At 42.3% G+C, this 13,938-nt stretch overlaps 1 protein-coding gene across 1 annotated transcript in view; it reads right to left on the reverse strand.

Annotated features, from left to right (window-relative positions):
- Positions 1 to 400: 400 nt before the first annotated feature.
- The window catches only part of LOC144806082 (uncharacterized), a 291,643-nt gene continuing 278,105 nt past the window's right edge, over positions 401 to 13,938 (reverse strand). The window contains 2 exon segments of the mRNA XM_078672523.1: positions 401 to 5,948; positions 5,950 to 8,121. Of these exon segments, the coding sequence (XP_078528649.1) occupies positions 5,880 to 5,948; positions 5,950 to 8,121 (2,241 nt within the window). The 3' untranslated portion in view covers positions 401 to 5,879.

Here is a 13,938-nt window from a genome sequence, read left to right on the forward strand (position 1 = left end):
CCCGCATGCTGCTTTCATGCGACTTAAATCCCTTCAGAGGAAGAGGTGGCTGCATGCCTGCATATTTGGCCAGATCAGTATTTGTATGTTTCGGTTCTCCAGTGGGGCTAGAATAGAAGCTGTTAAGGGCAGGGGCTTAGCTTCCTATTGGTGCAGCAGGTGCAGTGGCACCAGGTCCCAGATGCCTTAAAGGCCCACTGAACCCTGATAACTGCTGTTTGTCACAGTTAAAACAGAGGCCTGAGGGGCCCACAGAACAATGATTATTGCTGTTTTCCACAGTCCAAATACACGGAAGAGGTCACATTTCCTTTCTTGCCTTGGGGCCCAGGGCACACTGGCTAGGCCACTGGTTAAGGATGCAGTGAGGAAGAAGTGGCGAGACAGGTGGATTATCTAAACAGCTCGACGATGACTTCATGCCTGGGTATTAAAGTATTCATTGCAATTAAAGACTGAAGCAGGAATAGATCTCATAATATAGGAAGGCCTATGTACAAATGGAGCTCGATTAGCGGCTGACTTTTAACTTCTCACTTATCACCTCTCCTTATTTTACATTTTTATATTAGATGCAGACATAAATCGCGACCTATGAATATGTTTATCTATCTTTAGGTTCAAATGACCCATCTTTTCCATATGCAAGTATCAGACAGGTCGGGAACGCCCAATGGCTTTGAACTTCATAAAGCCACATTAATCACTGGTCTTGAAATACAAATGGCAGAATTAGGCACGCAGAGGTGCAATCTACGTAATCTCATTTTGTTCAGGGTACGGGAGGGTGTTGAGGGCACTTTGACAAAAACATTGCTGCCACCGTAGAAATTCAATCTTCCTTGCCCTAACTTAGTATACAAGTAGTACCACATTCTTTATATACCTGAATTAAATAGGCACACAAAATAGTACCGTATTAAAAGGCCCAGTTCAAACTTATAGGGAAGGTGCACTGTCCCAGACTACACAACGGTGCAGTCTTTAGTGGGTGCTATCATCCCACACATGGGAAGTACACCAGATTATGCTGGAAAAAGCATGTGGTGCCCCAACGTAGGTACAGTTGTAAACTACCAGTCTGCTTACTAAGTAAAGCGTCTGGCAGCTATTAAACAAGGTGGCACGTTTCCCCTGCAGGTGGTTGGGGTCTGTCACCATCCTGTCAGGTGGGGGTATACAATCAGTGCACCTCCTGACTGCTTGTTTGCCCTTTCACCCATGTGAGTAATACAGTGCAGTCGCAAGACAAATGGTTTTCCCACATTTAAATGTGGCCCTGCCCAATACAAAGGAAAGCATGCCCGCTGAGAATCTCCCCTACGTGATCCACGCTACATAAAGGGCTATGTAAGTGTCTGCAGCCTTTTCTGTAGAACAAAAGCCAAAATGCCCTTGGGACGCAGAAAGAGGGTGCACTCTGATGCTTCATCATGTACGAAGCCTTTGGCGTTCGTCTGTACTAAGCTAGTGACAGAGTAAGTGGAGTGTTTATTACCCTCTATGTCACTCTACTTCTAAGCACCTACTACAGCTTGTACATTGGATACTGTCATCTGCTCACCTACATTATGCTTAATATAAATAGTGCACAATTTTGCCGTTTGTGTCTGCCTACAATGTGGACATGATACAAACAACAGTACCTACTGTAGTGTAGTTCCTATATTCCCAATAGGCTCTGCGCATTGGAATAACACAAACAATAGTTTAGACGTAGGACTGAAGTCGACTGGGTCTCTATTGAATATGTTAGACTTAATTGTGAATGCCAGCTAGCTCAGAGGTCACTAGAAACTTTCTCGAATTCACAAGAAGGGATTAGTTTCTGACAACCGCATAAACATGACAACTTTGTTCCCCAAGAATAAGAAATATATCTCTAGAGTCGCGGAAACAATAGATTGCTATTTCACTCAGTCAATTGTGCATGCTTCGTTTCACCAGGATTTGCAGGGAAATAAAGAGATGGGTGTTTTCAATAAAAAAGGTTATTTATTGAGCAGTCTTCTTTCTCATGCAAGAGAAGTGAATTGCTACAATGGCAAAACTTGTTATAAAGTAAAGTGCGTACAGTAAAAAGAGTATTATGAAATAATAATGTAAAAGCATGATATGGTTTCTAAGCCATAAAATACATAAAACGGATAAATTACATACAATGATAAATAACGACTAAAAGTACTCAACTGGTGCTTCTAAAATACGCCTACCCCGGTGTACCTAACCTAAGTGTAGTACGAGGGAAGAAGTAAGAAAGGTATAGCTTAAGTTCAGTATTTTTTGCCAAGAATCTATCCAAGATTTCTCTAAGGGTCTAATGAGCTCCATACCTTGGTTTTAGAATGAAGGAGGTCTTGTATCTCTCTCTCAGGACTCGATCTCCCAGTAACCCCCAAGGGTAGCAGGGAAACACTGGAGCTGGATTTCTCGGCAGGAGAAAAGACAGCGTCTTTCTCAGTGCGTCAGCTGGAGAGTCGGCTTCCTTCGGCACTCGCTACAGCAGGGCATCGGGCAAGTAGTTAGTCGATATGCTCCAAACCACCGTCTGTTTGCTAGGGCAGATGTGGGTATATTTATACCTGGAAGGTGCAGAGTTTGACGTAGGATTGGACATAATAACCTCACTAAGAACTCACAGTTCTTTGAAAACTCCATGAGTTCTTGGACAAATCAATACTTAAGCAGGGGGAAGTCCCGGACTGCTGAAGTTTAATTTCTCCAAGAATTCGTTGTGGATTCTAGGAACTTGTGGAAGTAGCCATGCCGTATTTGGACTGCATTGGCTATGTCTAAATATGGTTATGATTCTTATGCCTACATAAGGATATAATAAGTTATACCTATATAAGGGCATGAATCTGGAAAATTACACTAGGGTCCTAGATTCGTCTACAACACTACTAGGTGGATGTTACAATTCAACAAGAGTCTAAAATACTTCAGCACAACTGACTTTGCATCAATATTACAGGGTATCAGTCTTGATGGCAAGCCAACTTTGTATACATTATTATCAGAGACTATACTTGCCACTTGGAAACAACTTTACAAGAGAATTTTATAAATTTTCATACAGTTGTATTTATAAAATAAAACAACCTACCCACAATAATTTATCTATCTATTCATCTTTTTGGGTTCTGGAGTAGCATGCTACTCGCTGAAAAGCGCTTCAACACTTCATCAGGGGTAGCAAGCGCTATATAAATGCAAAACCTTCCCTCTTCTATCCCTCCAGTCTCTTTTTCAACCCAACTAACAGACCAACAACTTTCAGATACTCAAAATGTGGATTTTGTTGCAATTAAAATATTTTCAAGGCCTGAAATTTCTTTGGAGGTTGCATGCGGGCAGCCTAAGTTATCCTGCAAGAATTTCTTGATTAATCCTATTGCAACTACAATATGTGCTCTCTCATGTAAAGTCAGGTTGTTAGAAGCTTTTCTGCAACTCAAGATACGCCTTACTTTTTACCTGGTGCGGGTGCATTTCTCATGTTTAGTGAGATCTCCTTTCTGAGTATAACGTTTCTGGCTTTCCCCTCCTGTATAAGGCTTTAGTCCAGTGTGAATTCTCTCATGTGAAGTGACATTGTATTTGTGATTAAACCTTATCTGACATTCAGAACACACATAAGGCTTTTTTCTCCCGTGTGAGTTTGCTCATGACAAGTGAGACGTAATTTGTGACCAAAACTTTGCTTGCATTTCGAGTACTCATAAGGTTTTTCCCCAGAGTGGGATCTCTCATGAAGCATAACTCTGTCTTTCAGATTCAAACTTTTATGGCATAAGGATTTTCTTCAGTGTGGAGTTTCTCATGGTGAGATAGCGTTTTTCTCTGCAGCTTTTCTGGCATTCAGAGCACTCATAAGGTTTTCATCAGTATGGAGTAGATTATGGTTAATGAGGCTGTGCCTATCAAAAAATAGGAATTTATGTCATTCACAGCATAGGTAATGTTTTTTCCCTGTGTGCGTCTGCTCATGTAGGTGAGATTGCATTTAAAATGGATGCTTTTCTGGCACTTGGAGCACTGAAGTATTTTTGATGATGTGTTTTCTTATGGTGCATGTAACCATCACTACCTCTGAATCTTTTCTGACATTTAGAGCACTGGTGTTTTTCCCCCAGTGTGGATTCTCAAATGTACAGTGAGATCAGATTTACGGCGGAAACATTTTTGGCATTCAGAGCACTGATAAGGTTTTTCCCCAGTGTGGGTTCTTATATGGTGAGTGAGATTGATTTTTTCACTGAAATATTTGTGGCATTCAATGTAATAAGGTTTTTTCCCAATGTGGGTTCTTGTATGCCGAGTGAGTATTCTTTTTTCACTGAAACATTTCTGACATTCAGAGCATGGATAAGGTTTTTCCCCAGTGTGGGTCCTTGTTTGTGTAGTGAGTATTCTTTTTTCACTGAAACATTTCTGGCATTCAGAGCACTGATAAGGTTTTTTCCCCAGAGTGGAATCTCACAATTCAGTCAGGTCAGTATAGCTCTAAGCTGGCCCTGTACGCAGACGACTTGATTTTTTATACAGGTGATCCAGGTACAGCTATTCCTCGGATCGAGGAACTGACAGCAGTGTTTGGGGCATTATCAGGATACAAGGTGAACAGATCCAAGACTGAGGTCATGTGTTGGAACGTAGATCAATGGTATGGCACTGAGAGTCAGGAGTTTAGATATCTGGGAATATATATTGTGAGGGAATTGGATTGAACTCCTAAGTTAAATCTGGACAGAACAACTAGGGAAATGGACCGTTTGTTTAGCAGATGGAAGAACCTCCCATTGTCAATATATGGGAAAGTGAATCTAGTGAAAATGGTCATTCTCCCCAATCTCTCCTACCTGTTTTCCACAATACCGCTAACATTCCCTAAGAAAGACATGAATAAGATACAGAGCAAAATAGGTAGTTTTTTGTGGGGGGACAAAGGGGTGCGCCTGACCGGGAAGAAACTCAGAAGAAGGTTATTAAAAGGTGGGTTAGCTCTCCCCGATATTAGTCTATATGTAGTGGCATTCCAGTTTAAGAGCCTACGCATGCTACTTACTAAGCCAGATGACTCATCCTGGGGCAGATTGCTGGAAGAGATGGTGAGAGCAGAAGGGGGAAGCGATGCCTTTATGTATAAATTTGGATCTCCTAGATTCTTCAAGCGGGTTCGTTTGAAGATACTAAAAACTGCCCTAGAGACATGGTACAGGGTAAGGGTAAGCAGTGTGATTGGGTACTATTCAGACTCAGCTCCAGTTTGGGATTCACCTGGTACCCTGGACTGCTTGAACGATGCCTTGGCAGTACCTATAAAAAGGGATGGGATTACGAAATGGAGAGAGTTAATGGATGAGGAAGGGATATACACATGGGAGTACTTGAGGGCAAAGGTAGGGACAGATTTATCAAGATTTAAATATCTTCAATTGGTGTCTTGGCATACAGCGGAACGCGAGGAGATAAAAAGTAATGAGGAAATAGAAAGGCTAAGTCAATCCTTCACACCCATTATAAAAGAAATCTCGGTATGGTATCAACATCTACTACAGGGTGAAGACACTGGGATAGCTTCGGCAGAGGGGGTTTGGAACAATTTCTCCATGGCACCACAGGCAGAGGGCATGCTTGAACCATCTTTGAAGACATTATACAAACATATAAAGCCTGCCTGTCTGAAAAAGAACCATTTTTTCGTGGTCAATAGGCTTTACTACACTCCTTATAAAATCGGGAAATTCGCCCCCTCACCGCCACCAAAATGCCCGAGATGTCAGGAATTGCAGGCAGATGACATCCACATGTTTTTCGAATGTTTTTGAAACATTTTTGACATTCAGAGCATGGATAAGGTTTTTCCCCAGTGTGGGTTATTGTATGTCGAGAAAGACTTCTTTTGTCACTGAAACATTTCTGGCATTCAGAGCACTGATAAGGTTTTTCCCCAGTGTGGAATCTCACATGTGCAGTTAGAAGTGATTTACGGTTGAAATGTTTTGGGCATTCAGAGCACTCCTAAGGTTTTTCCCCAGTGTGGGTTTTTATATGCAGTGTGAAATGTCTTTTTTCACTGAAACATTTGTGGCATTCAATACACTGATAAGGTTTTTCCCCAGTGTGGATTCTTATGTGCCGTGTGAGACTACTTTTAAAACTGAAACATTTCTGGCATTCAGAGCACTGATAAGGTTTTTCCCCAGTGTGGGTTCTTATATGCACCGTGAGATTGCGTTTTTCATTGAAACATTTCTGGCATTCAGAGCACTGATAAGGTTGTTCCACAAAATGGGTCACTGCATGAATAGAAAGACTTTGTTTGTTACAAAACCTTTTCTGGCATTCAGAGCACTGATATGGTTTTTCCCCAGTGTGGATTCTTGTATGTTTAGTGAGTCTGATTTTTAAACTGAAACATTTTTGGCATTCAGAGCACTGAAAAGGTTTCTCCCCAGTGTGGGTTCTTATATGATAAGTGAGGATGTTTTTGTCAATGAAACATTTATGGCATTCCGGGCACTGATAAGGTTTCTCTCCAGTGTGGGTTCTTCTATGCCGAGTGAGCTCGGTTTGGGTATTGAAACATTTCTGGCAATCCGTGCACTGATAAGGTTTTTCCCCAGTGTGGGTCCTTGTATGTATAATAAGTCCTATTTTTTTACTGAAATATTTCTGACATTCAGAGCACTGGTAAGGTTTTTCCCCAGTGTGGGTTAATACATGTAGAGAAAGACTTTGTTTTTTACAAAACCTTTTCTGGCATTCAGAGCACTGATAAGGTTTTTCCCCAGTGTGGGTTTTCATATGCTGCGTGAGATGGCTTTTTTCACTAAAACATTTCTGGCATTCAGAGCACTGATAAGGTTTTTCCCCAGTGTGGGTCCTTGTATGTACAGTAAGGTCTCTTTTTTCATTGAAATATTTCTGGCATTCAGAGCACTGGTAAGGTTTTTCCACAGAGTGGGTTATTACATGTCGAGAAAGACTTTGTTTGTTATAAAACCGTTTCTGGCATTCAGAGCACTGATAAGGTTTGTCCCCAGTGTGGATTCTTATATGTTCAGTGAGATAAAATTTACTGCTGAAACTTTTTTGGCATTCAGAGCACTGATAAGGTTGTTCCACAAAATGGGTCACTGCATGATTAGAAAGACTTTGTTTGTTACAAAACCTTTTCTGGCATTCAGAGCACTGATATGGTTTTTCCCCGGTGTGGATTCTTGTATGTTTAGTGAGTCTGATTTTTACACTGAAACATTTTTGGCATTCAGAGCACTGAAAAGGTTTCTCCCCAGTGTGGGTTCTTATATGATGAGTGAGACTGTTTTTGTCAATGAAACATTTATGGCATTCCGGGCACTGATAAGGTTTCTCTCCAGTGTGGGTTCTTCTATGCCGAGTGAGCTCGGTTTGGGTATTGAAACATTTCTGGCAATCCGTGCACTGATAAGGTTTTTCCCCAGTGTGGGTCCTTGTATGTATAATAAGTCCTATTTTTTTACTGAAATATTTCTGACATTCAGAGCACTGGTAAGGTTTTTCCCCAGTGTGGGTTAATACATGTAGAGAAAGACTTTGTTTTTTACAAAACCTTTTCTGGCATTCAGAGCACTGATAAGGTTTTTCCCCAGTGTGGGTTAATACATGTAGAGAAAGACTTTGTTTTTTACAAAACCTTTTCTGGCATTCAGAGCACTGATAAGGTTTTTCCCCAGTGTGGGTTTTCATATGCTGCGTGAGATGGCTTTTTTCACTAAAACATTTCTGGCATTCAGAGCACTGATAAGGTTTTTCCCCAGTGTGGGTCCTTGTATGGACAGTAAGTTCTCTTTTTTCACTGAAATGTTTCTGGCATTCAGAGCACTGGTAAGGATTTTCCACAGAGTGGGTTATTACATGGCGAGAAAGACTTTGTTTGTTATAAAACCTTTCCTGGCATTCAGAGCACTGATAAGGTTTGTCCCCAGTGTGGATTCTTATATGTTCAGTGAGATAAAATTTACTGCTGAAACTTTTTTGGCATTCAGAGCACTGATAAGGGTTTTCCCCAGTGTGGATTCTCATATGCGTAGTGAGATTAGATTTACAGCTGAAACTTTTTGGGCATTCAGAGCACTGAGAGAGGATTTTCCCAGTGTGCATTCTCTCGAATTCAGTGAGATGAGATTAATGGCTGAATCTGTTTTGGCACAGGTAACGTTTTCCCCAACTTGGGTTATTTTGCTTTGATTGAGGCGGGTTTGAACACTGAAATTGTTCTCACAGCCCGTGTTTTTAAAAGGTGTATTCCTGGAGTTAATATCTCTACATTTAGTTTTCTCTTGCTTATATGCCACGGTAAGACTGAACCCGATTTTAGAGTCGGGCTTGTTTAGATAATGTTCAGCATTTATCTCTAAAAGATATTGTGTGTAATCTTCTTAACACTTGAATTGAGCTAAATATGTCTGGATGCAGCCCTGTAACACCGGTCGAAATGTTTGTAGCAGATAATAGTCTTTTGGTTATAGCCTCTCCGGCAGCAACTTATTTTGTGACTGAAGTTTTCCTCAAATCTATTTGTATAGGTTCTTAGCAATGCAGTGATAAGGCGTTAGTCTGATATTTAATGATTACACTGAGAAGTACCTTTTTACACTGGCGTAATGGCAGTAACTGAGAACATTAGAACATGCACAGTAATATTGTGGCTCATCAGTCGCAGAACATCAGTTCCTTTTACCCGTTCTGTGTTTGGTGTAAGGTTAAGGATTGTAGTTCTGAAGACAAGGATTTATTTACATTAGCTAGCGCAACAGTGCTCATTTAATCCATTTTGATATTTAACAGTTTTAAATATCACTCCTGCACAACAGATAAGGTTGAGGCGATTTACATAGAATTACAGAACAGTACACAATAAAAAGGAAACAATCTGAGATGGTCATGAACAACACAATAAAGTAGTGAATTTTTAATGTTTCGCCAGAGTGAGCAGAGTGGGTCGTGGTGTTATATCACGAGGCAGATAGTCTCAAACTTGCGTAACTGGTTAAAAACGGTTGTTGAACAAAGGTGATTTTCCAATCTTTTGGTTGTTAGCGTGTCAGCTTCGGAGTCTTCTTTCAGTGTCTTTTCTTTGATGGTTTGCAGAAGAACCCTTTTGTTATATCTTTCTTTTATGCAGTGTGTGCTTCCTCTCTGGAATTACATGATGCTTTAGATCATGGGTGCTTTAGATGAACGTTATTCTGTCATGCTGAGGCAATTTGTCTTTCTGATAATATTTCAGATGAGGATGTTGTGATTGGTCTTTCTGGCACTATTTCCGATGCTGTGTGGACAGATATGACTTTCTCTGGGTTAATGAAATGCAAAATTAGAGACTTCACTTACAGGTATAGTACTTTCCTCAGCTCCCACTTCCTCGCCACACCTAGATTTTGGAAGTTGTTTAAACTTAGAATGATGGATGTCCTTCAGTTTTTCAAAATAATCCTTCTTATGGCACTAACATTTAGTTGGCTGGTGCTAAATCTTGCTTTCTTCGTCCGTAATTTCAATCACCTATAGTATTAAAATTAAATACAGTTAATACATGTAAATTTCCCCCAAAAATTATTTACAAGCCATATCAATGCAGAATTGCAGAATTTTGAAAATGGTGAGCTGTTCTTCAGACAGAGCAGAGTGTAGAATGGTAGCCTGAGAGTACTTTGATCGGTGAGTGAGGATTTGTAGAATTTCCAACATTTTATTAAGCTCAGAAAGGATACCTGTAGCCTATGGACTTGTAACATAGAATCTCAAAAGCAGACATTAAAGTCGTATGGACTGGCACCAAAAAGATATTTAAAATAGAATACTATTAATTAATTCTGATGTAGATTTCTAGGATGGGAATTTCCCCTCTACTGACAACAGGCGTTTCCGCCGCCCTGAGTTACCACCTACTTGTATCTGGTATCCTGACTTTTGAGCTCTGGCCTCTGCCGCACGCAAATCTATTGTGTGTTGCGAGGACTATGCCTAGACCTATCCCTCAACTATGGTCCACAGTATGAATCAAGGGGAATGAAATTAAGGAGCACTTTCATGTGTTCATTTTATTCCACCTGATTATCAGTTGTTAGGCTTTTCTGCACCTGGATTTACCGGGTGCAGAAAAACAGGACGCAATTTTTTACCAGACAGAAAAGTTAGACTGAAAAGACCCACAAGACTCTGGGTGCAGCAGAAGCAGCCAAGACTTATGCTGTTTTTTTACTAACTGGGGGAAACACACAATTCTTCCCTCTGTTGGTTTTCACAGTCCGAGGGATGCCAAGACTCTCCCAACAGTTCAAGGCAGAAAATAAAACTCTACAACAACATAATTGTTGAGGCCCAGTAGGACGATTGTGTGCTGCCAACAGGCCCGTTCAAGGTTGCATTTGCCAAATTCCTAATACAACAGAGTCTGAATCTACTGACTTCCTGGAGAGCCTGTGTTGGGCTTTTAGCTGCTGAATTTCTGACTACTCTGTGTCAGAGGCCCATGAGGGACTACAACCACTCCAGTGTCGAACACCCTGTCTGAGCTTACGCCTGTGTTCCAGCCGGCCACAATGTGGGCTCAATTGCTGATGGTCAGGCCTCCAGAGGGGCTGCACTTACCGACAGGCCAGGTGTGACTGCTATCTTAGGACTGCTGATCTTCAGGCAACTGCAAAGAAAAGAGAGAGTGGGTGCCCTACAGAATGCAGCACTATATCCAGGACAAAAGCTCTCCACAAAAGCCTGCTGGTGGGTCACTGCTCTCTCGAGTCTTCAGGCGTGCCATTCAAGTGTTGGAAAACAGGAAAGAGACACAGACAGACAGACAAGACTGACTCATCCTGAGAAAGGGTAAGACACTTATAACAGAGCATACACGCATTGGGGTGATTGGAGTGACAGAACTGACCCTATACTATATTCATGATACTCCTAAATGCCCCTAGAGGGGTAGAGGGTATCAGAACCGGACGCACCAGTCTGCAGCACATGGTAGTCTGGCATGCCTGCACTATCTTTTCACCCAGACTGTCCATAAAGATGATTTTAGAGCCGCTACGCACATAGAAGGGGGAATCTCAGACCATTCGCTGTTGGAGGTGCAACTCGATGGTCCAGTTGTGGACTTCATGCTACCCCCAAGGGTTGATCCGTGATATTTAAAAGACAAGACGTTCAAAGCTCGTATGAGAGATGGAGCAGACTTCTATTTTAAGGAGAACGGGCGGCCTGTTGAATCAGCTTGTGTGCTATAGGATGAATTCAAGCCAGTGATCCTTGAGGACACTGACAACAAGGGGACGGAAATACTGGGAGAGACTTCCTGAAAGACCTGACCCTGCCAATGCTAACGAATGAGGACTGAGACGCATTAGACCTGACAGTAGACTAAATAAATAAGACAATAGGAACCTTGCAAACAGGGCACGTGACGGGGCCTAATGAGCTCCCCATAGAATTAAATAAAAGCATGAAGGATAAAATCAGGGAGTGCCTCCAGAGGAGGTTTCAGACTGCCTGAAAATAAGGGTGTCTCCCAGAGGACCAAAGAATGTCTGAGATGGTGGTCATCCCAAAAAAGGACAAAGCAGCAACTGAGTGTGGGTCTTATAGACCTCTCTCCCCGCTTAATTTTGAGACTAAGGTCCTTGCGTACGCCCTGGAGATATGCCTGCAGACAGTAATTGCAACAGTGGTTCATCCTGATCAATCAGGATTCATGCCACACCAGGAAGCGCGCTTATATCTCCGACACCTTAATGGCATACCACATCCAACAGGGGATTCCTTTGCTGAACCAGTGGCGCTGCTGTCAAGCTCTTGTATGTGGACCCTCTAGTGCACATGCGCGTCAATAAAACAGTCTCCCGAGTCTTTGCCATCCGACAGGGATGTTCCTTGTCTCCTGTGTTCTTCTCACGTGCGTGGATTCGCCAGGACCTCTCATATGGGGTATTCCAGTTGATCAGGAGTGGGATGAGAGAATCTCCCTCTACGCTGACGTTTTGCTGTAGGAAAAGTGATCAGCCTTCTCGAGTGAACAAATCCTACACATTTTTCACATATTTAGATACTATTCAGGATATAAGATCAACTGGAAGAAGTCGTTAATGGGACCCTGCGGCTGCACGCTAGGTGCACAGTTCGGGAGGCACTACATGGCTTTAAATATTTGGGCGTGTTTATTACAAGAGAGTCACAGGCAGAAACATACTTCCGAAATTAGACCAGCTTTGCTGGGATGCCCCACACTTGCGGGCGCTCCCGCTTTCCTTACTTGACCGGGTGGTCCTATTTAAAGTGATGACCCTCCAGGGTCTCCTGTACATCGTGAAAAAAACGTCCTTCAAGATCCCACCAAACATTTTCTTTCAAAGGGTAGACCGAGAAATTTGGCTCCTGTTGTGGGATGGTGGCACTTCACGCTGAGTAAGGTGCAGAGGGGAATTTATTAAGGTGGACTGGCGTCCGGAGCATTCACAAGTATTACTGGGCCACGCAGCTGATGGCTGTCAACAACTGGGTGTTTGTGGACCGTGAGGATCCTACTAACCAGGTAGATAGATTGACCATGGGCAAGAGAGGTTACCCCACCCTGGTGCTGTATCGAAGAAAGTATGAGTGCACCCTACCTACTCATACCTAAACAGTGGTAAGGGTGTGGAGAGAGGCTACCAAGTGTTTAGGCTGAGAAGGTAAGCTGACTGAAATTATTCCACTGTATGGTGGTGATCTCTTAAGTGCAGTGGGAGGATTGCAGGGCTTCACAAAATGGGGTTTAATTAGCTTAGAGCGGCCGGGCGATGTGTGGAGGGAACAGGCGCTTGTGCCCTTCACAATCCTACAACAAAAGTATGAATTAGGTGACTAAAAACGGTTCTGACATTTGCAGGTGGGTCACGCTCTGCAAGGTCACATCTGGGAAGGGGAGAAGTTGCCTGATGCATCCCCACTGGAGGACCAGCTGCTAACTAATCCCCTGACCGTAAAAAGTACTCTCAACCATCTATAGGACGTTGATCTACAATTCTCTGGATCCCTTGGGGATGTTTCAGGCGGCCATTCACCAACTTTTGTTATTTTCAAAAACAAGCTTCCAAAGCTGGAGTTTGTTTTTAAAAAGCAATAACTAATGACCCTCACACCCCTGGAACTGTCTCCCTGATTAATTTACTCCCAGGAAGTGGGATTCATTTAAAAACAAATTCTCATCACGACTGCCAGGTATTCCCTAGTGGTCCTGAATAAGAGAAAAATACATCAAACAGCCTGATCTAGAGAGGAAGGGTCGTCCGATGTATTTACAGGCAGACCATCCGTTTCTTGGACAGGATACTCCACCACGCTTGTGAAGGAGTACCCTGCTCATCTAACTCTAAATCAAGACCTTTATCTTGTCTGTGCTATGCATATATCTCTAGGTCTGCTTCATTATGTCCATCAGTCTTTGTATTATCTACCTGTTATTGAGGCTTGTGTGTTTAGCACAGGTTTAATCTTACGGTCTGTGTGTGTGTGGGGGTTTATTTGAACCCTGCGGTTTAATCTGCACGTGTTGTTTATGCGGTGTTATGTGGTGTTGTCACACCCTTGTAATTATATAAATTATGTTACAGGCGACCACGTGTCTCTTGCCTGTGACTTCTGAGGAAGTAATGGTGCACAGTTAACAGCAGCAACAATGCAAAGTGTCAAGAGCCTGATTTAGAGTTCGCTGGCCGGTTACTGGCCGGGTTACTCAGACACAAACGTGACGGATATCCTGGCCGCTGTGTTACAACCACCACTGAATATAATATAGGGGAGCCTTATTTCTTTCTTTCGTATTTTCTATGTCCCTTGTTTTTATTATCTTTATTTTACTCTATTCATGGCTTATCTTTCATTCATTTTTTAATTTAAGAAGACTTAGCTTCC

The sequence above is a fragment of the Lissotriton helveticus genome, assembly GCF_964261635.1.
Source record: "Lissotriton helveticus chromosome 1_1 unlocalized genomic scaffold, aLisHel1.1 SUPER_1_unloc_43, whole genome shotgun sequence".
Lineage (NCBI taxonomy): Eukaryota > Metazoa > Chordata > Amphibia > Caudata > Salamandridae > Lissotriton > Lissotriton helveticus.